At 40.3% G+C, this 21,659-nt stretch overlaps 1 protein-coding gene across 5 annotated transcripts in view; it reads right to left on the reverse strand.

The window, feature by feature from the left end:
- Positions 1 to 477: 477 nt before the first annotated feature.
- ZNF385B (zinc finger protein 385B) overlaps positions 478 to 21,659 on the reverse strand; it is a 743,747-nt gene continuing 722,565 nt past the window's right edge. For all 5 annotated transcript variants that reach the window (XM_077448111.1, XM_077448110.1, XM_077448113.1 and 2 more), the window contains 3 exons: positions 21,029 to 21,207; positions 20,668 to 20,769; positions 478 to 1,916 (listed from right to left, as the gene is read on the reverse strand). In XM_077448111.1, coding sequence (XP_077304237.1) covers positions 1,704 to 1,916; positions 20,668 to 20,769; positions 21,029 to 21,207 — 494 coding nt within the window. In that variant the 3' untranslated portion in view covers positions 478 to 1,703. The remainder of the gene's footprint in view (positions 1,917 to 20,667; positions 20,770 to 21,028; positions 21,208 to 21,659) is intronic.

Raw genomic sequence — 21,659 nt, forward strand, 5'->3', positions numbered from 1 at the left:
AAGGCTACAATATCCACAAGGTGACAGCACTGCTGTGCAGATTCACTGCAGAGCACACAGTGTTGTCATTCTTTTACATAACGTGAAAAATAATACATTTACACAGATGATCAACAGGTAGCAACACTATGTTATGGGGGGCTCAGAAAAAATAAATGTTATGTTAATGCTAGTGACAGACTGCAGCATGTATGTAATGTTTTTTTGTTTGTCTTCTATAAAATAGGCACTACATCAAAGCTACATATTTGTGAAAATAATTACCATCTTTTAAAATACACATTCAAATAAATTATCAATTTAATACTGTCTTTTATAGAAAGCTTGCAATGCATCAACATGGTTTGCCTAACCTTAAAAAAAGATATATTCCTTCAGTAAGGTAGTAAAAATTGTGATAACTGTGCTGCCACCTAGTGGACATTTTAATGAACAACTCCCAACAAATGTTACAGTACAAAAACATGCAGACACCAATTTCTTTTCAAGGCGTTTTATTGTAAAGGTACATTAAAAAAAAAAAAGTACACAGAGACTGAAACCGTTAATGAATGCAGAAAAAAAAAATGCTCTAAATGAATGTGCTTGAAAAGGCTCTCTTTTGTGCTCCATTTTTTAATGTGCTGCGACAACCAAATAATTCAAAATTCCTGCTGCATCCTCTTTAACACATTTTCAGAAAAATGCCAGCGCTGTAATTAGCTTCTAAAAATTAAAAAAGATGGATATTCATATAAATATTTTATACTCTGTACATTATTGCATTAGAGGGCCACAAAATAACGTGACCTTTAATATAACAAAGAAAAACAGCTTTAAAACAGAAAATACTTTATGAACTCACCAAACTTTATATTATATTACTTTTCCACCCAAAGAGACATTTCCTATCAACTCTCTTTGTGGGTATAAATATTTTCTGTATATTTTGAGATATTTGACAATATTCTAGAAGTTTTATGAGAAAAGCAACAAAATAAAAATCTCTCTTTAGGACAATATAATGTAATATGGCTTTTCTAGTTTGAATCACCTATCAAAACGGGAACAAAATGAGAAAAAAATAAATGTATCAAAGCTGAATTGCCTCCCACTGGTTAAACACCATCTACATACTAGCGCTAAACAAGACACAACATTACTTGGATATAGAACAATACTAAACATCCCCATGTGGACTCTACAAGTTGATCACAGAGAATAATACTTTATAGTAGCCATGGATTTGGTGTTGTCCACGATAAAGCACTTTAACTTTTTTTTTTTCCATTTTAGTTTATGTATTCTACACTTCAAGAAGGACATTTGGATTCCAAACAAGTATTTACACAAAAGGACTAGGAAGAACCCCATTTCAAGTCTGCCAGGACAAAAAAAAAATAATTATAATAATAATAACACATTTTCTGTACTCTGATGAAAAAAAAAAGGGATCACAGACAAGGCTGCAAAAACAAACCTAGGTGAGCTTAGAAAGAACTTGCTTTTCACAAGACAGACTATACGCGTTTCAGTGATTGTAATCACTGAGCTTTTGCTAATGGCAAAGAATGGCTGAAACTGTGTGCTCTCCGATTATGATTTTTAAAGATGGCCTTTTTTTTTTTTTTTAAAGAGGAGCAACGACAATGCACAGAGTCTTTATGTAGCTGAAAATTCTAGTCCTTTTGTTTCCCCATTTGCTGTTATTTTCTTTTTTGCCGCTAATATGGTGCAAACAGTATAGAGGCTGTGGTGGCACGGATAGCGCCATGAGTTGGTCTTAGAAATGCAGGCGCTAAGCCCGTCCCCGGAAATAGTGAGTTGTGGGGTCGAGGCGGTAATGAGATTGTAGAAGTTACAGCAGCTGCCAGAGGCGATGAAAGGAAGGTCGGAGTTAAGGGCTTAATCATTTCCTTCTGGAATGCCAGCTTTGCCTGAAAAATAAACAATAAAAGGAATAATCAGATTTATAACAACATCATTTTTCTACGTTTTATCACTTGTAAATTGTCCCATTCTCATTTTTCTATGGGCTACAAGGATGACTGTCATAGGTATTATCTGAAAATTAAACCTATTTCCACCTTGTACCATGTTGTTCCCAAAACATAAGCAGCTTGTACAGACAAATACTTTGCATTACACACCGATGACTCCATGGTTTTCTGCAGCCTGAGAACCAACTTTGTTTATGTCTACTCAACCATGGACCATCTCTTCCACCATGCTACCATGTGGTTCTGCTTTGTGAATGGCACAACAGAGGGAAGAAGTGGAGGCACAACACCAGAACTTATGTTGATCATAGAATGTTTCTGGTGGAGTGGGGAGTTTTCATGTGCGAATTAAAGATTAAAAAACACAAAAATGCCTGAAGTTGGCCTTTAAAGCATAAGTGAATCCTCACAACCCATTCAGGTTAAATTAGAAATGAAAGGCAAAACATTTGTGCATTTATTTATGTCTAGTAGGTGGGTAAAATAAGTATTGAACATGTCGCCATGTTTCTAGGTAAATACATTTCCAAAAGTAGTATTGGAATTTTCACCACATATTGGTAATAACCCATGCATACAAAGAAACCAAAACAAATAAGTTTAGAATGTGTAATAAAATGAAACGACACAGGGAAAAAGTATTGAACACGCTAATTGAAATGAATTTAATACTTCATTCAAAATCCTTTGTAGGTAATGACAGCTTCAAGAGGCCTCCTGTATGGAGAAACTAGTCGTATGCATTGCTCAGGTATGATTTTGGTCCAGAAAACTGACCACACTGTGCTCTCATGCCTAGCATGATAAATTTTTTGATTAGAAAGCAGAGGGACTGGCAGGAACACCAGGGATTTCACACAAAGGAAGTAATACAAAGTGAACAGAATGCTTTTTCATAAAAGTACATGGTCCAGTAGGCACATGTCAGGAATATAAAATGTTTCCAATTTTTTAAAGCGGGAGTAAACCCGCTGAAGTTTTTTTTTTTTTTGACCTGCAAAGGAAAAGGCATAATGAGCTAGTATGCACCGCACACTAGCTCATTATGAAATACTTACCTTAGAACGAGGCCCCGACATCTGGCCCAATCCCCGCAGGGGGAGCTGACAGGTTCCCTCGGTGTGTCTTCCGGGTATCGCGGCTCCGGCGCTGTGAGTGGCCGGAGCCGCGATATCGTCACTACTGCGCATGTGCGCGGGAAATCTCTTTCCGGCAGGGTCCGGCGTCTGCCGGACTTTCGGGGGCGAGAATTCCCTGTGTGCATGCGCCGCTGCAGTCAGCGGCGCATTGCGAGGGGAATATCTCCTAAACCGTACAGGTTTAGGAGATTTTTTTTTACCTACAAGTAAGCCTTATTATAGGCTTTCCTGTAGGTAAAAGTTAAAGAAATGACTATACAACCACTTTAATTTCATGATCAGGGGACATTAGCAGGCCTCTGAATGACCATGATTCAAGTATCCAACTGATGCTACAACCATAAATTGTAAATTAAAGAGCTGAAGTAGAACCTTTTTTTTTCATTTTGGATAAAAATAAGTAAGTAAAGGAGTTTTACCCCTATTGGGTGTTTTATTTTTATTTTTTATCTGTGTCCCATTTGGGAGATTTACCCCATAGCCAATACAGCAAGTGAGAAGAAATCCATCCAAAGTGATGGAATTCCTTGGTGTAACCAGGATCTCCAGAACTAGTACCCCTATTGGAAGATTTCTCCTCTATTCATGTTAGGATGACAACCCAAAAACTGGGCATTTCTTTCTGATTACAATAAACTAGAGAAACAGAAAGGAAGAATCTGTCTCTACTCTATCCAAAACTGAAAAAAAAAGTTTAGTTATATATTTTTATATTTAGGGAGCTAGTACTTAAAGGGTTTTTTTTTTCAAATAACAGACATATCATACTTACATACACTGTGCAGTTTGTTTTGCACAGAGTGACCCCAATCGTTGTCTTCTGGGGTCCCCCAACGGCGCTCGCAGCTCCTCCCTACATCGGAAAACCCCCTAGGAGAAGTGCTCTTCTTGGGGGTTACTGTGTGGGCGCACTTCTGAGTCCAGCATTTGTGCCCATAGACACAGAATGCCGGAGTTGGCTTTGGATTTGATTGACAGCAGTGGCAGCCAATGGCCGCGCTGCTATTAACATGTCCAATCAAGAGCAGAGACCCCGGCCAGAGAGGGTCTGTGTGTCTCCGGTTTGGGAACAAACGGGCTCAGGTGAGTAAAATGGGGGGGGGGACTGGTCAGTGACAGACATTTTTTCACCTTAATGAATAGCATGCATTAAGGCTAAAAAACACGAGGGTTTACAACTACTTTAATTCTCATTGTCAAATGCTGGTCTAGAATAAAATGAATATATTATACAGTCTTCGATGTGTTCTTTTCTTGAAAACATAAAGACAGAACATAAAAATAAATTAGTTTCCACATTTTTCATCATGTTTTATGAACAAAATTAGCTGCCTGTGACCCATAGTCTAATAAAATGCTACGTGCAATCTAAATGTTGTTAAACTACAATATTTAATTACAGCTTTTAAATTAAGCAATTATTATTGCTGAATATAACACTGAAAATGATTAACTTAATTAATGCTCGCTGCATTTTTAGAAGTATATTTGTTCTTTTTTAATAATTTACAACTGAAGTGAACTAAACATTGTATATACAGCTTATATTTGAATAACATGAAATGTATTTTGGTTAAAGCGGAGTTCAACCCAAAAGTGCCACATTTGGCATGTCATTTGTTTGGCGGGGAGTGGGTACCTAGTTTTGACAGGTACTCATCTCCCACTTCTGCTTCTTCTTCGGCAACTCCTCATCTCTTCCTCCCTCTCTGCAATCTTCAGGGACACGTCATAGGTCCCAGAAGATTGCCCGGCCATTCATGACGTGCAGCGCAACTTGCACCCAGCTGTGAAGCTGCAAGCTGTCACAACTGGGTGCCCACACTGGTTATGCCAGTTCCGGGAGAGGCGGGAAAGAGAACCGTGGCTTAGGGTGGCTGCATCACTGCATCACGGAACAGGTTTGTGTTTAAAAAAAAAGTCAGCAGCTACAATTTTTGTAGCTGCTGACTTTCAATAAACATGGAAAGGGCTGGAACTCTGCTTTAAAGAATAAGTGGCATGTTAACTGAAACCTATACTGAGATTATAAGAGTTTTGCCAATACTGTCCTCCCCTCAGAAGGTATATAAACCAGAAACAGTCGGTCAAGAAGTATTTTTTGATGGATGTTGACAATGGCATCCAAGAAACTTCTCTTCATACAGGATTTGTTTGATATTTTTAGGCAAATAAATTGCTTCCATATGCAACCTTCTAGTTTTCCCATTCCTGTCCTTTAAAATCTAACATTAAAGTGAACCTTTCAGCACCTTGTATGGTAAAACAAACCTGTAATAGACAAAGCACTATACTTTCTGGTAGAGCATTTGTTGATATGCTTCTTCTCTGCTTGGCAGCTGCTGCAAACATTTTACACCCCTAATGGATACAATACCCATTTCCCCCACTGCACGTAGTGGCTGCTTCCATTGGCTCCATTGTCTTGTAGTATAATATGAGCCAGTGGGAGAAACCATAGAGTGTAGAGGGGAGCAGGCATTCCAAATACCCAAAAGTGTGGAATACTGGTGCTGGGATATATTTGTAAAGGGTTAAATCATCATTTCTCAACTGGGGTACAATGGCACTCTGGGGTGCTGTATGGGTTTGTCAGGGGTGCCAAACAGTGTCAAGTCTTTCCATGGTGCATGCAGGCCAGTCAGCAACACCATGGAAACGCAGGACACTAATTCAGGGCTGGTGATATTCATGGCTGCCCCAGCATTCAGTAGGGGATGGAAATCTGCCTGTCTACACCTCCTTTGCTTCCCACCCACTGTCATGATGTCATGTGATGAAGATCGCAAGGATTTGAAAGTGGGGGGGAAGGGGGACAGAGGATTCTGATGTGAAAGGGAAAGGGAGGCAGGGACTGAGGACCCTTATGTTATACGGGCAGCTCTGACGTGAAAGGGGAGTGTTTCTGATGTGACAGAGAGACTCTGAGGTAATGGGGGAACCCATTTTAGACTAAGCTGCCTTTAAAGGTGCCTTTAAAGTGTACTGTGACGGAAAGAGGTTGAGAAACAAGTTAAAGGAGAAGTTAAAGGAGAAATGCAGCCAAACCACGTTTGGTTGTACTTCTCCTGTGCAGTGGTGGCTGGTGCTCCAATTTATTTTTGGGGGGGGCAGCAAACAAGCCCCCCTGCCAGGTCCGCACTTACCCCATCCAGGTCATGCATTCCCCAGTTTCTCCTTCTGACTAATCTGGTCTTAAAATCTGCTTCCTGTCCAGATTAGCCTGGAGAAGAAGCCGGAAGACAATAGCGTATATTGATTCACTAATGTCACAAGTGGGTGGGTGTCACAAATAAGCCCAACCTTTTTGAAGCCAATTAAAGCCCTAGGCTCTAATCATGTGTGTAAAAAAAAAAAACTCATAGAAACTTATGAGTCCAGCACCCCAGCATGGAGATTAGAGGGGGAGCCAGAGCAGGAAGCCGATGACTGACAGCCACCAGCACTCTGCTCATGGAGCATTGACAACCAAGTGATCGGCTGTTTTTGATCGCTCACGGGGGGACAGATGCAGCATTGGACCGATGCTGCATCCACCTAGGTAAGTATGATTCTTTAAAAAAAGTATCCCAAACTCTTTTAAATACATTTTCCATACTTCTAAGAGCTCATTGGTTAGAATCAGTCACATGAGGTGACCTCAGATGTCCCCTTTTGCAGCTACATTTAATACATGTTTCTTTCCATCAAGAAACCACAGACCCCAGTGAAGGAGTTATATATAAAAAAAAACATCAGTAGTGAAAGAAGATTTCTGGATTCTATATTTTCAAGGGTCACTAGTTCCTGAGCTTTTTCCTTCAGCTGTTTCCACCCAGGCAGCCCTTGCTTCCTCAAACTGGTCATAAGAGGGTTGAGTAATACTTCCATCTGTGGTGCTTTGGTGATTCAGCCTAAATTATATGTGATGGATCCGATTCAATTTCTTTTTCAGTTTAACTCCAAAGGGTTCTTTTTTGATGATTCGTTGTGTTGTATGCTGGACTATAAAAACCTAGGCCATTCTAGAAGCTGTGTGCTCAGCCTGACAGCTGCCTATCACACTGCTAGGAATTACAAGGCATGACACAGAGTGACTCAGTAGTGATTGCTCACTGCTCTCACATCATCTTCTAAGATCTCAGTCCTCCAAATGCTGCGAATCACTGCTTGTTAATTTCACACACCTCAAGGATCTGCCACTTTCATGATATAGCGTTGATTAAAATAACCTAACCTAGCAAACAGCAGAAATGAATGGGACCTTGAATTTAATTATGGCTTCTTCCTGACCTGTCTGAAAAGGCGCTGAAGTAGGAAGATGGGCCCTTTTCTTCTATAATTGCAGCGGGTTTATGCGGTTCTTCTGTCTGTTGCCCTCTGCCGTAACCTGCCATTACCGAGCATGTTAATATATGATGATGCGATAAAGCCAGGATTCAGAGTTCACACTAGACTAAATGTTCTAACAAACAGACACAGCTGAGAACTCCTAAGGTCAAGATATATAATCAAGTATGCCAGACCTGTATAGTTGCTTTCAAAGAGTACCGCAGGAAACTGAAAGCCAAAGACAGAGAGGACGTGGCTAGTGTTTATCATAATACAATTATTTTTCAAATGTGTGACAGCATACAAAGGGGAGGATCTGCTATCAAAAGTTTAGGAACTTCAAATGTGGCCCCTGACCCTATTATAGGCTATAAATGTTATTTTATTTTGAAATAATCAAACATGGTTATAAAACGGAGAGAAAAGCTGCAATCATAATCTACACTCATTAAAATTCTCATCTCTTATCATTCCAGCCCACCTGGTCATGTGCCCTTTTACCTAGCTCAGCTCAGAGTGTTTGAGGGTGCATTCGATCATGCGAGCTATTAGTGCCACATACCATGCAATACATAAATAGCTTGTTCTTGGTCAGAAATACAGACATGCTTGAACACAGCTCCACCGGACTGCCAAGCATGGTTCCCATGCCATTTCACACCGAATCTTCCCAATTTCCTCAAGCACACCTGTGGGACAACTTTGTGCATGCCAATGGGCAAGAAGGGCCACAGTCACAACTCCCAGCACTCGCTCACCAACTACTTGCTCAGCACTAAGAAATCACTGGCAAAGAAGACCCAAAATGGCACTGGCTTCCCTGTGGCCTCATGCAGCTTCAAGCCTGAACACACTCCATCAAAAAGAGAAAGTGAGTACAATCCACCACTATCTAAATCAAATCTGGATGCCAGCCTGCCTGCAATATATGAAAAGGTAGTGGACAAATACAGCTTGAACTGCATAAATCCACTAATGCTCTCTGACAGGAGATTGCAACTATAGGGGGCCACACTGACATTCTTAAGAGAAAACACGATGAACTATCTCTCACTCACAATGATGAGGAAAGACTATGGCAGATAACTTCTCATTCATGCAGGCCCGGGTTGAAGATTTAGATAATAGAAATTGCCATAACAATATAAGGATACATGGAATCCATGAGTCTGTTACTGATCTCATAACAGCTATCTCTAAACTTCTCTGCAACCTTCCTGATAAACCAATGTCTGCCTTTACTTGCGACAGGATCCATAGGGCGCTTTGCCCAAAACCAACCCCTGATAAACCATCTCATGATGTAATCATGTGCATGAAAGATTTACCAAAGAAGATATAATGCGTGCATCCAGGAATACATCCAACATAGAATTAGATGGCTTCAGGGTTCAAATATATCCAGACATATCTCCTGCTACACTAGACAGGAGACGCAGAATGAAGGAAGTTACTTATATACTGCAAACAGCAAGAATTAAATATCACTGAGGCTTCCCATTCAAGCACTCTGTGATGCATAATGGCTCTACATACACAGTATACAACATAATAGAAGGAAAATAACTTCTGGTAAAGCTAGGTCTGCTAGAACCGGAACCTTCAAATCCTCATACATTGGGGGATGGTGCACCAGTCCTCGTTGATGGGTTCAGCACATTCTTGTCCTCTTGTTCAGTATGCATGGTCAAGTCACATGATGTAATTTGACCCCCTAGTTTTTATTTTTTTGCCCTTATGGCATGGTTTATATATAAATTGCTCATTGGAAGACCCAAGTTATCATTTCACTCATATCTACCTATAACAAATGTTATGATTTTAAGATACTACAATTCATTTGTACATTATTGTTTACTGATACTACTTTTATACTACAAAATGTATGCAATTCTTATTGTGGTGGAACTATTTGTAAGTATATCCTATACTATATTGAACAATCAAGTTCTGTTTTTTATATGCATTGGTTAACCCCATGGATATATACTAAATTTAGCTTGTATTTCTCCCTTATCAATGGGTCATAGAATATTTTCACACAATGTTCAAGCATTTAGTTCCCCACACAAACGTAAAAAAAGCATTACAAAAGATTGGGTGTGGACATAATTCTTTTACAAGAAATCCACTTTTTATCTGAAAATCACCCACGGTATTTTGTTAAAATTTACAGCCAGTTCCATTATACTACTTTTTCTTCCAAATCCCATGGTGTAGCCACCTTTATTTGCAACTCTATAAGTTTTGACATTCAAAATATCTATAAAGATGTGGACAGCTGCTTCATAATTTTAAAGGGGACTATAAACAGTCGCTCACTGACAATCGCCTCAGTGTACGGCCCAAATGACTCACAATCCTCATTTTTTATAAGGTTCTTTGAAACCCTAGACCACTACAATACATAATACTGGGAGGTGATTTCAACTTGGCTGCACAGCCAGCTCTTGACAGAAGCAGAGTGGTACTTTCTTCAAAAGCCTTTTCTAAACCAATGAATCGCTTTCTTAACAAATTTCAATTGATAGACTCTTGGAGAGCCCATAACACTGGGGTGAAGGCATATGCTCATTACTCTCACCCACCAGACTGTTACGCTCCGTTGGACTACATATTTAGTACTTCAATACTACTAGCCAACTCCTCCAAGGGACATATTCACTCATGCCCATGGTATGACCACAATATACTTTATTTTGACACCTCTCATATTGATTTAGCCCCTACCCCATTTAATTGGCACTTGAATGACTCTCTTTTAACAGATCCCTCCAACCTTCAACAGATAACTACGCACATTGAAGAATACTTCACTAACAATACAACTGATTATATACTCCCCATCTAACTTTGGTTGCCGTATTGAGAGGTCACTTAATTAGCATAGCACCAGCCAAAAACAAGACCAGACTTAGGCCCCTTTCACACTGAGGCGGTTTTCAGATGCTACAGAGCTAAAAATAGCACCTGTATAGTGCCTGAGGGCTTTCACATTGGAGCGGTGTATTCACTGCTGGGTTGCACTGGGTTCTCCTTGACCGCAGGTGTTGCTGTCACCGCCGGCAAGGGTAGAAACGCAGTCTAGCTGCATGCATTGAATGCAATTTGTCTCTCAGAACCAGCCTAGTGGGAGTGTTTTCCTGCTGTGCATTCCGGAGGGGGTGGTATTTAAGATACCGACACCATGTTGGCGGGGGATTATTTTCTGTCTGTTTGGTTCTGATGGTCCTCCTGACCCAGCCCCATGGCCCTCCTGAACTGGGGTGCGGAACTATGTATACTGTGTCTCGGGGCTGGCTAGCTGAGGTGACGCAACTGCAGGTACAGGCCCCTTGCGGATTTCGGGGCCTACTGATCCAGGGATGTTCCGGTGCTGTCTCATCTGAAGGGAGAGGCCCAGCAACTGAAGAACCCCAGGGGAGGACTTTTTCAGGGGAAGATCGTGCGCAAGGCTGGTTTCTCTGAAGGAGCCTGGAGGCTTAGTTGAAGGACGCAACCTGGATCAACACTCATATGGTATCGCCGGATTGGCTGAGAGAACTTGGTACCGTATGTCAGTTCTTTAAATTTATCAACATCCCTCAGTAACGCTCAAGTGTATCTCACAAGTCTGTGGCAGAGACTTTGTCGAGCATCCCACCGGCTGCTAGGCCTAGTGAGAGAGGTCTATCCAGGGGTTGTTGAATCCAGTTGTGAAACAGTTTTATTGTCTGGATTCTCTCAAGACTTGCAGCTTGCAATCTAAGTACCAGAACTCATCCCTAACCCTCTACCCTCCATTAAGAGACTTTGTTTTGTTCTAAATAAATAACCCAAAAGAGGATTCAATGTCAGTTTCAACATTCTTAGGACCATCTACCACAGGATCCCCAAGACGGAGAAGCAAGCAGGTGAGGTAACGGTAAGCCCAAATAAAACCAACAGCTCCTTCGGGGGTCAGTGCTACATAAATAACACTTGAAAAGACATGCAGTAAAACCTTGGTTTGAGAGTAACTTGTTTTGAGAGCATTTTGCAAGAAAAGCAAAATTTGTTCATAAATTTTGACTTGATATACAAGCGATGTCTTGATATACAAGTAGAGTCATGTCACAACTGAGTACATGTGGCAATACGGTTACATTCAATGAAGGTACAGAATTTAGCAACTCACATGGTTGATGATTAAAACAGGCACATCTAAATATGCAGGCATCTGGGGTAAAGCTGTCCACATAGGCCATCCTCCTCACCGCCATCAATGTAATACTATCCACACTGTGCTCCACAAGCTCTTCAAGCCTCACTTTCAGATAGCTCTACTGCAGGGTAGTTTTCCTTCACAATTTCAGATTGACAGCGGTGAGAGCCAGTGGTGTGGAGGATAGTCTATGTGGACAGCTTTACCCCAGATGCCTGCATAATTAGATGTGTCTGTTTTAATCATCAACTATGTAAGTTGCTAAATGTTGTACCTTTATTAAATGTAACAATATTGCTACACTTAAAGGTGCCTCTCTTCTCTTTTATACTCTAACTCCTGCTGTATTTTGCTTCTAATCCCCTTGTGGAGGCTGCCATTTGTAAATGGACATTTTATGGTTACACAACCCATCACATTGCTATGATCTTTTTATATAGACTATAAACTGAAATACCTATTAATAAATGGTTGTGGAATGAATCATCTGAGTTTCCATTATTTCTTATTGGGAAATTCGCTTTGATATACAAGTGCTTTGGATTACAAGCATGTTTTCGGGAACACATTATGCTCACAATCCAAGGTTTTACTGTACTTACCTTTGAAGTATAATGAAAACCAAGGTATGAAAAGAGTCAAGTTTTCATTGTCCCCTGTGTCCCCACTGGAGAGATGTAGCCTTTTTGACTTGGTAAGCTTTCTCGCTGGGACAGAAAGTGACAATTTTCCAGCTCTCACCAGAACAGGAAGGGAGAGAAAGTTTTCCAGTGGGGACATCTGTGCTGGTGACAACTGTCTAAGAGGGTATTTCCCTTACTTTGGGTAAGCATAGGAAGTAAATGAAAATCTCTCCAACTGGGCACAGACAAGAAAAATAAAGGAATCCAACACTAAAAATGGTTGGACTTTGTCTGCACTTTAAAGCAGGTATGATCACTTTTAACAGAGGTCTTGGTGGTGTAAGTCATATTTACTTACTAGAAAGACATATATTTGTCCATGACCAATGTAGACGTGAAAACCCTTTTTCTCTGTGGAATGAATGAGACCATTCAAGTGAGAAGCATTAACGAAAGAGTTCATGACCAGAATGAATTGTATGCAAGCGTAATATTCTCCCTCTTCAAGCAGTGAACTGCCAGGCTAAAACTAAATGTACATTGCAAATGACAGAGGCGCTTGCACTTGAGAAGTGCAGTCTTTCCGTGCTTCTAAAGACCTTTACTTTATTCCTAAATTGCAGAAGCTCTTTCAGCATGCCCTCCTATATTATAAGGCTGATTGCATCTTTTTTTTCATTTTCTTTTAGAACAAGGTTTGGTACGGCGGGTTGCTGATTGGAGCACTTGACCCCTGCTGAGAGCATGGAGGAGTGGCTATTATATATTCTTTTGCTGTAGCTGCACAATATAGAACATTTCTTTGCTCCCAAATGCAGTGGAAAGTCTATCAAGAGTATGTTTTAAACAAATTGCAGGCCGGTATGAAACGCATTAGTTAATGTATTTTCAATTTAGGTAAGAGCACCTTAAGTAACATTTTACACAATACAATCAGATGTGTAATATCAACTCTATCATATATAAAAGTACAGCAGCTGCCTATTATCTTTACTGTACCCCTGCTCCAACTACCATCACTGGTAGACCAGAAATACTGCTCTGCTGATTTAAAAAAAGTGTACATAAAGGGAAATTCCAACTTTGTAAAGATTGCATAAAGTCAGACTAGAATACAAAGGGCCACTCTCCTTCTCTTCCCCTTCTTACAGGAGACTCTGAGAGCAGTGGGAGCCTTTGGCTACTGCTGCTTTCAGTCACGCAGCCTGGCTCAGAAGAACGCCTGCATGGGTGCCTCCTCAGCACTCGACTTGCTAAGAGGGCACTTGGAAGCCAGGAGGGGTGGACAGCGTTGGAGGGATGGGGGGGGGGGGAGGTAAGACACCACTCTATGAAATATCCTTCCATAGTGCAGGTACAGTAAGTATAGCTTCTTTTTATTTTTATTCTGTTGGCACCCAACTTAAATCAAAGCTGCTTGGAAAAGTAGTCTTTTAATACCTGTCTGTCGATTTTCCTTATTATTCCCTTTTGGAAGAATCTTCCTGTCTGAAGATTGTTCTGCACATTTCGGTGTGTGTTAGATTCCTGATCCCCCCACTGAGCTCTGTGGTTCCATTTGTCAACCCCTAAATCACTACAGGACACAGTAGGGATGTTGGAGCTGGTGGATGGAATACTGTGCATGGTGGTAGACCAGGCATTTGACACACCAGGAAGTGTTGGATGCAGAAAATTCTTCAAACATTGTATCTCTTCAATGAAGGGATGATTTCTGGCACAGGCAGCAGGACAATCAGTTATTAAAAGCCTTCTTTTCTGTGCAGCTTTTTTTTTTAAATGACAGTTGCATGAAGGTAACAGACCGCCTTTGTTTAAAGATCTTCCTGGCCCCTCTTTAGTACTTTTATCTGTGACTTGATTTATCTTTGCAATAAAGTAGCGTAGACTTCAATGTCCTGTACTAATACTGCAGGGACAATGGCCCAATCAAGTCTATGGGACATAGGCTGTGCAAGTGCAGTCAGCCTGGTACTTTTACCAACTGGGCTGCAGATGGCGCAGAAAGCAGTAGCCATTAGAGGAAGTAAGGACTTGTTTGCAGTGGGTAATGGTGACACAGATGAATGTATCAAGGTAGTTATGAAAGGGGTGGAGATTTTAAACAAAGGTTAAATTTTACTTCTTTAGTGCCTTTTATTATAAACGTATTCATTCTCAAAGATCCTTAACGATCACAGCAAAGCAGAGTCTAGTGTTGGGTTTGAATTGGGTTCCAAAGCTTTTAAAAATTTACTATGTTAACATTAGAACAAGATCCTATTCCCTTAAGACTGGGGTCTCCAAACTATGGCCCTCCAGTTGTTAAGGAACTACAATTCATGCCTAGTTATGCCTGTGAATGTCAGAATTTTACAATGCCTCATGGGATGTGTAGTTCCACAACAGCTGGAGGGCAATAGTTTGGAGATACCTGCCTTAACCACTTAAGGACCGCCTCATGCCGATGTACGCTGGCAGAATGGCACTGCTGGCCACAAGCACATACAGGTACGTTGCTCTTTAAGTGCCCAACCATGGGTCGTGAGTGTGCCGCCGGCGCGACCCGCTCTTGAGCTCTGTGACCGTGAACGTGGACCCGATCGCCGCTGGTGTCCCGCAATCGGGTCACAGAGCTGAAGAACGAGGAGAGGTCTGTGTAAACAAACTCTCCCCGTGCTTCCTACTGTGGCTGTCACCGATCATCTGTTCCCTGTTATAGGGAAATATGATCAGTAATGTCACATGCCAAGCCACGTCCCCCAACAGTAAAAAAAACACACACACGTCACATATAATCCCTCCCCTCCCCCTAGTGGTTAACTCCTTCTCTGCCAGTGTCATTTACACAGGAATCAGGGCATTTAAATAGCACTGATTGCTGTATAAATGACAATGGTCCCAAAAATGTGTCAAAAATGTCCGATGTGTCCCCCTTAATGTAGCAGTCACAATAAAAATCGCTGATCGTCGCCATTACTAATAAAAAAAATAAAAATGCCATAAAGCTATCCCCTATTTTGTAAACGCTATAACTTTTGCGCAAACCAATCAGTAATCGCTAACTGCAATTTTTTTAACCAAAAATATATAGAAGAATACGTATCAGCCTAAACAGCCTATCAGCCTAAACTGAGGATATTTATTATAGCAAAAAGTAAAAAATATTGAATTTTTTTCAAAATTGTCGCTCTATTTTTGTTTATAGTGCAAAAAATAAAAACCGCAGAGGTGATCAAATACCACCAAAAGAAAGCTCTATTTGTGGGAAAAAAAAGACGCCAATTTTGTTTGGGAGCCACGTCGCACGACCGCGCAATTTTCAGTTAAAACGATGCAGTGCCGAATCGCAAAAAGGGCCTGGTCCTTTAGCTGCAAATTGGTCCGGGGCTGAAGTGGTTAAGAGAACACAGTGCCTAAGTTCTGAAAATGAATTTCCTCACATTGCCTACAGATACAGAGATGAATGATGGCTTGTTTTAAAATGTCTTACCTACTTGCTCAGAATGTATAATGTACATTTTAGCGTTCATGATCTGGGCACTGTTTCACTGCTCTTTTAAATGCTTTCTGGCTGCAGCAATCAAATGTCAACAGAGTTAAATTGGAACTTCACCCAAAAGGGGTAGTTCTGCTCTTGCTCCTACACTCCCCCCCCCCCCACTTAACATTTGGAACATCGTTTTTTTGGGGGGACCGGGTACAGCGGCCAGTTCCAGTCAGATTGCCACAGAAAGCTGCAGGTCCAATCAAATAGTGCAGTGCAATTTGTGCATGCACAGTAAGCAGCTGGCTGGGAAGCCACAAGCAGTCACAGCTGGTTGCCCACATTTAGCATGTCCGCACAAGGAACCAAAGCCCGGTAAAGAAACCAGTCAGGTAAGGACATCGCTGGATCCTGGGAAGGTGAGTGTCTTATTTTTAAAAGTCAGCAGCTACCGTTTTTGTAGCTGCTAACTTTTAATTTTCGAACTTTAGACTGGACAACTGCTTTAACTTATTTTCTGAATCCTTTTAAATTTGCTTCTCTTTTCAAATCCTCCCTCCAAAAGTACTCCTGATATAACTAACCAAACCAAGAGTATAGTGAAAATTGGGTTTAAATACAGATGCACAGAATGACCCACATGCTATATGTGGTCACAAATGAGGGGAAGGCGAAGGTGTTCAGAATGCTAGCTGTTTTGCTAGATAGGAGGATTGAAGAAGAGAGGCAGTACTGGTGTCAAAGAGAGGACGCCATACTAGTGGACAAAGAACATCTAACCACGGTATGTGATAAAGACTTTTCAATTGTCCATATGTGTATGCAAAAAATTGTGACTATTTGAGTAAAGCATGATTATTCTTGGACAAAAAAAACAAAAAGACCTTTAACTTTGGAATGTTACATTTGCCAAACTGTGAGCAGATTTAGGAGTAGCCCATTTTCAGTGGGATAAGGTGATCAACAAGGTATAACACAGCTAAGTAGTAATCAATGTTGCATACTTAATGATCAGCTTTGGCTGTCCCATGTACAAAAAAATAAGGTTGTAAAAATGTTAATCTACAGTATATAGGCAAGGTTATTAATACTATGCTGATCTCTATTATGATTATACTACTATTAGCCTACGATTCCCCTATCAGTCACTGAACATATTTTTCTAAATTTTGCTTGCATTAAATATTTTGCAGAGGGAGACTATTGGGAAGGGCGCAGATTTAATTAATAGTCTTTTACTGCCCATAGAAAAATATAACCTTGTCAGAAAAATGTCACAGTTTTTAATTGAATTACTTCAGTTCATAGGGGGTTGTGGGCTCGGTAGGTCAGCCCAGCCTCTCCTTTGTACAATCAGAAAAATCCATGCATCTATATGTACTCCTTAGCTACAGTATGTGAGTTTAGAACTGAATTTATTTCAAATCTTTAAAGGAAGGAGATTTAACTATGGCAATTTCACAACAAGTCCCTAAGAACCATACTGAGTAATACAAATCTGATTTGTGCTGCTCAGTTTGAAGTGGCAGTACAGCAAAGCTATAATGGTTTTTAGTCTGTGTTATTTTAATGTTTTTTAAGTTTAGACATTTAAACTATTTGAGTTTTCTTTTTTCCCTATTCATATAGAATCTTTCTTGTTTTAACAAACATATGATACTACCATGATATAGGATCCGCAGAGCACTTTGGGTTATCTAAACAGACAAAATTACAGTAGGTGTACACTTTCAGACCCTTCATCTCTACAGGACTCACTGTCCTATCTAGCTAAAACTTTCCCATCAAAATATTTGATTGACATATTACAAAAAGAAGAAGGAGGTCAGTACCAGGAGCCTACATTTGTTCATAGTACAGATTTCCTTTACGTCATAACCACTTGCATAGAGCTACTTTTGTGGTTTTAAATGAAGTAAATCAAATTAAATTTAAAGGGATAAAGGCAAACTCTAATGGTTTTTGGCAACTTTGTTATTACACATTATACAACAGTGTAAATTGTAGTTTGATAACGTCTTGTAACAACTGATGTTTGATAATATCTTGTAACTATTTGCATAAAGTCTTAATTTTATTTTAAAAAAAAGTAATAATTACAGGGCACCCTAATGTCACAAAGCATGCCAGGCTTTCTAAAAAAAAATCAGCACTACCTTTAGGATTTCAGTTAATCCAGTTAAAAGTAAACTTCATTTTAGAAAAACCCAAATTAACACAGTTACATATTATTAAAAAATAAAAAAACACTTTATATACAGTATGTTACTTATATATAATTTAGTCTATCTTGATATCAGACTCAAGAAGGTAATTGTTAGGTGCCAATTAGGTGTCTATGTGCCCTACAAAGTGCTGTCAGCCTAACACAGGGAACATGCTTACAGGAAGAAAGGAGCAGAGGAATTATCCTTGCATTGTCCAGTCAACAGTCTAAGGAAAAGAAATTGGCTAAGGGTGCAAAAATTCATCAAACATTTTTCTCTATAGTCCCCCTTCAGATAAGGTCAGTACTATCACCATGATTTTCAAAGGTGAACATGTGGGCAGCAAAGTAGCTAAGCAGTTAGCACTTCTGCCTAACAGCGTGCAGATCAGTGGTTTGAATGCGAACCCTGCCTGGAGTTTGCATGTTCTCCTTGTGTCTGCGTGGACTTCCTCCCTCACTCCAAAGACGTGCTGGTTAATTGTCTCCTGTCTGAATTGGCCCTAGTATATGTATGTATGAATGTGACTTAGGAACTTTAGATTGTAAGCTCCTTGAGGTCAGGAACTTATATGTATGTACAATATACACTCACTGTCCACTTTATTAGGTACACCTGTTCAACTGCCTGGTAACACAAATTAATAATCACCCAATAACATGGCAGCAACTCATTGCATCTAGATGTGGTGAAGATGATATGCCGAAGTTCAAACCAAGCATTAGAAATGGATTTAAGTGACTTTAAACGTGGCATGGTTGTTGGTGTTTGATGGGCTGGTCTGAGTATTTAAAAAACTGCTGAGCTAATGGGATATTCACACACAACCATCTCTAGGGTTTACAGAGAATGGTCCAAAAAAGAGAAAATGCCCAGTGAGTGGCAGTTGTGTGGATGAAAATGCCTTGTTGATGTTAGAGGAGAATGGGCAGACTGGTTTGAGATGATAGTAAGGCAACAGTAAGGCCCCTATCACACTGAGGCAGTTTTCAGGTGAACACCTGAAAACCACCTCTCATGCCTCCCCAGTGTGAAAGCCCGAGTCCTTTCACACTGGGTCGGTGCGCTTGAGAGACGGGGAGAAAAGCTCTGCAAGCAGCATCTTTGGGGCGGTGTAGGTGCGCTGCCTCTGCCCATTGAAATGAATGGGTAGCACCTGAAAAGTGCTTTTATACTCTTGTTAACCCCTTCTTGGGGGTAAAAAGCACCCTATTTTCACCCCTATTGGCTGAAAAGTGTTGTTTAAACAGCGGTAAAGAGCTGCTAAAACTAGTAGCACTTTACTGCTAATAGACCTGCCGCCCCACTATGAAAGGGGTCTTACTCAAATAACCACTTGTTACAACCAAGGTATGCAGAATACCATCTCTGAACGCACAACACATTGAAGCAGGTGGGCTACAGCAGCAGAAGACCACAGCAGGTGCCACTCCTGTCAGCCAAGAACAGGAAACTAAGGCTACAATTCACAAAGGCTCATCAAAGTTGGACAATAGAAGATTGGGAAAACATTGACTGGTCTGAGGAGTCTCAATTTCAGTATCAACATTCAAATGGCGGGGTCAGAATTTGGCATAAACAACATGAAAGCATGGATCCATCCTGCCTTGTATCAATGGTTCAGGGTGATGGTGTGAGGGATATTTTCTTGGCACACTTTGGGCCCCTTAGTACTAATTCAGCATCATTTAAATGTCACAGCCTACCTGAGTATTGTTGCCGACCATGTCCATCCCTTTATGACTACAGTGTACCCATCTTTTGGCTCCTTGCAACAGGATAATGCACCATGTCACAAAGCTCAAATCATCTCAAACTGGTTTCTTGAACATGACACCGAGGTCACTGTACTTCAATGGCCTCCACAGTCACCAGATCTCAATCCAACAGAGCAGGGATATGCAACTAGCGGACCTCCAGCTGTTGTAGAACTACAACTAACACGAGGCACAGCAAGACTCTGACAGCCACAAGCATGACACCCAGAGGCAGAGGCATGATGGTACTTGTAGTTTTGCAACAGCTGGAGGTCCGTTAATTGCATATCCCTGCAATAGAGCACTTTGGGATGGGAGATTCGCATTATGGATGTGCAGCCGACAAATCTGCAGAAACTGTGAGATGCTATCATGTCAATATGAATCAAAATCTCTGAGGAATGTTTCCAAAACCTTGTTGAATGTATCCCATGAAGAATTAAGGCAGTTCTGAAGGCAAAAGGGGGTCTAACCCGGTGATAGCAAGGTGTACCTAATAAAGTGGCTGGTGAATGTATAAGTAAAGCCCTGCGTAAATTAAGGGCGCTATACAAGTACCATAAATAAATAAGAGTAGAGTAGGGTATGTGTATTTGTCCCCAGTTGTGTTCCTGCATTGTCATACAACTATATTTTCATCTGATAAAGATTACAAGTGGCCATTTCAACACACATTGAAAAGGCATGGTCCACTGTTGTCATCACATGGAAACCCTGAATTGCATTTATGTAGACTGGCTGAACTGGCTTCAGGAGATCAGCAGTGCAAATATGCAACCATGGATGAAAAAAATGTGAAAACTGTATGGTCACCAAGAGAAATGGTGGTACACAGGAAATAGTAGGTACCCAGGTAGTAGTAGGTACACAGGAAGTAGTAGGTACACAGGTAGCAATAAAAAAAACTGACACCTACTCTACTATATAAAAAATTGAATGGCTCAAAATAAGGCTCACTGGAAATGTGCCACCATTTCCTTGTAAATTATTTGTATTACTTACTGCTAAGATACTCGGGCTGCGTTGCAGTTTGTTATATGGACTATATTTAGGCTTCATGGGCTTTCCTGCTACTCTGTCCTTGTGTCTTCTGCTGGAGATGTGCTGAAATAATACAAGACAAGTCTTGTTAGTAAAATAAAATGAACAAAGATTGACTCAAGTAAAATAAATTACAGGTTAACAAAGACGGACATCACAAATAATGTATTCTGGCAGTAGTCAGTGTGCAGAAAATGTAAAGTAAATTTATTATTGATTAGGAAACCATGATCTTATGAACGAGGGTGTAAATTCACAGTATAGTGTAGTATCTTTTTAATACTGAATTTGTTAAAGAAAAAGCTTTACGGGAACTCTGTACCTGTTTAAGCTGGACTTCTGAATTGACATGAACATCGCAGATTTCACAATGAAATGTTTTGTTCTGTAATCCTGAACCTTTGCTGCCATTCAGAATTTTAAGCCTAGATCCAGACCTTGGGTAGGATTTAATAGGACCCGCACCATTCCGTGCCTCAAGCATTGTTTTGTGTTTAGAACCTTAACAAAAGAGTTAGAGTTGTTAGAAATATATTATTCATGTAACCTACATAGAGTTATAATAACGATGATGTGAATTTCATTTTGAGAAAAAAAAGATATAAAGTGGAACTCCAGGAAAACGTAAATACACATAAATAAATGTATATAAAGGACTTATTTTAACTGGCAAAAATGTGTAATGTTATCAGGGAAGTCCTGTGGATAATGGGGATGTCCCAGACAGCAGTGACGTTTATAACCTGACTTCTCCCTACTAGAATTAGGCAATACAGCTAGGTCACCTCTCTGCCTTTAGCTTGTGAATGGAATATAAAAAAAACAGCAGTGATCTTCCCTCTCCCAGTTCTAATATACACGGGATTATAGCAGGCTGATATCAAGCCAGGTTTAGCAACTTACACTAGTTGCATTTTAAAAATACAATAAAAATGTTTTAAATTAATGCATTT

This window comes from Lithobates pipiens, unplaced genomic scaffold (assembly GCF_037356315.1).
Source record: "Lithobates pipiens isolate NorthernLeopardFrog02 unplaced genomic scaffold, aLitPip1_a1.2 Scaffold_22, whole genome shotgun sequence".
Taxonomy (NCBI): Eukaryota; Metazoa; Chordata; class Amphibia; order Anura; family Ranidae; genus Lithobates; species Lithobates pipiens.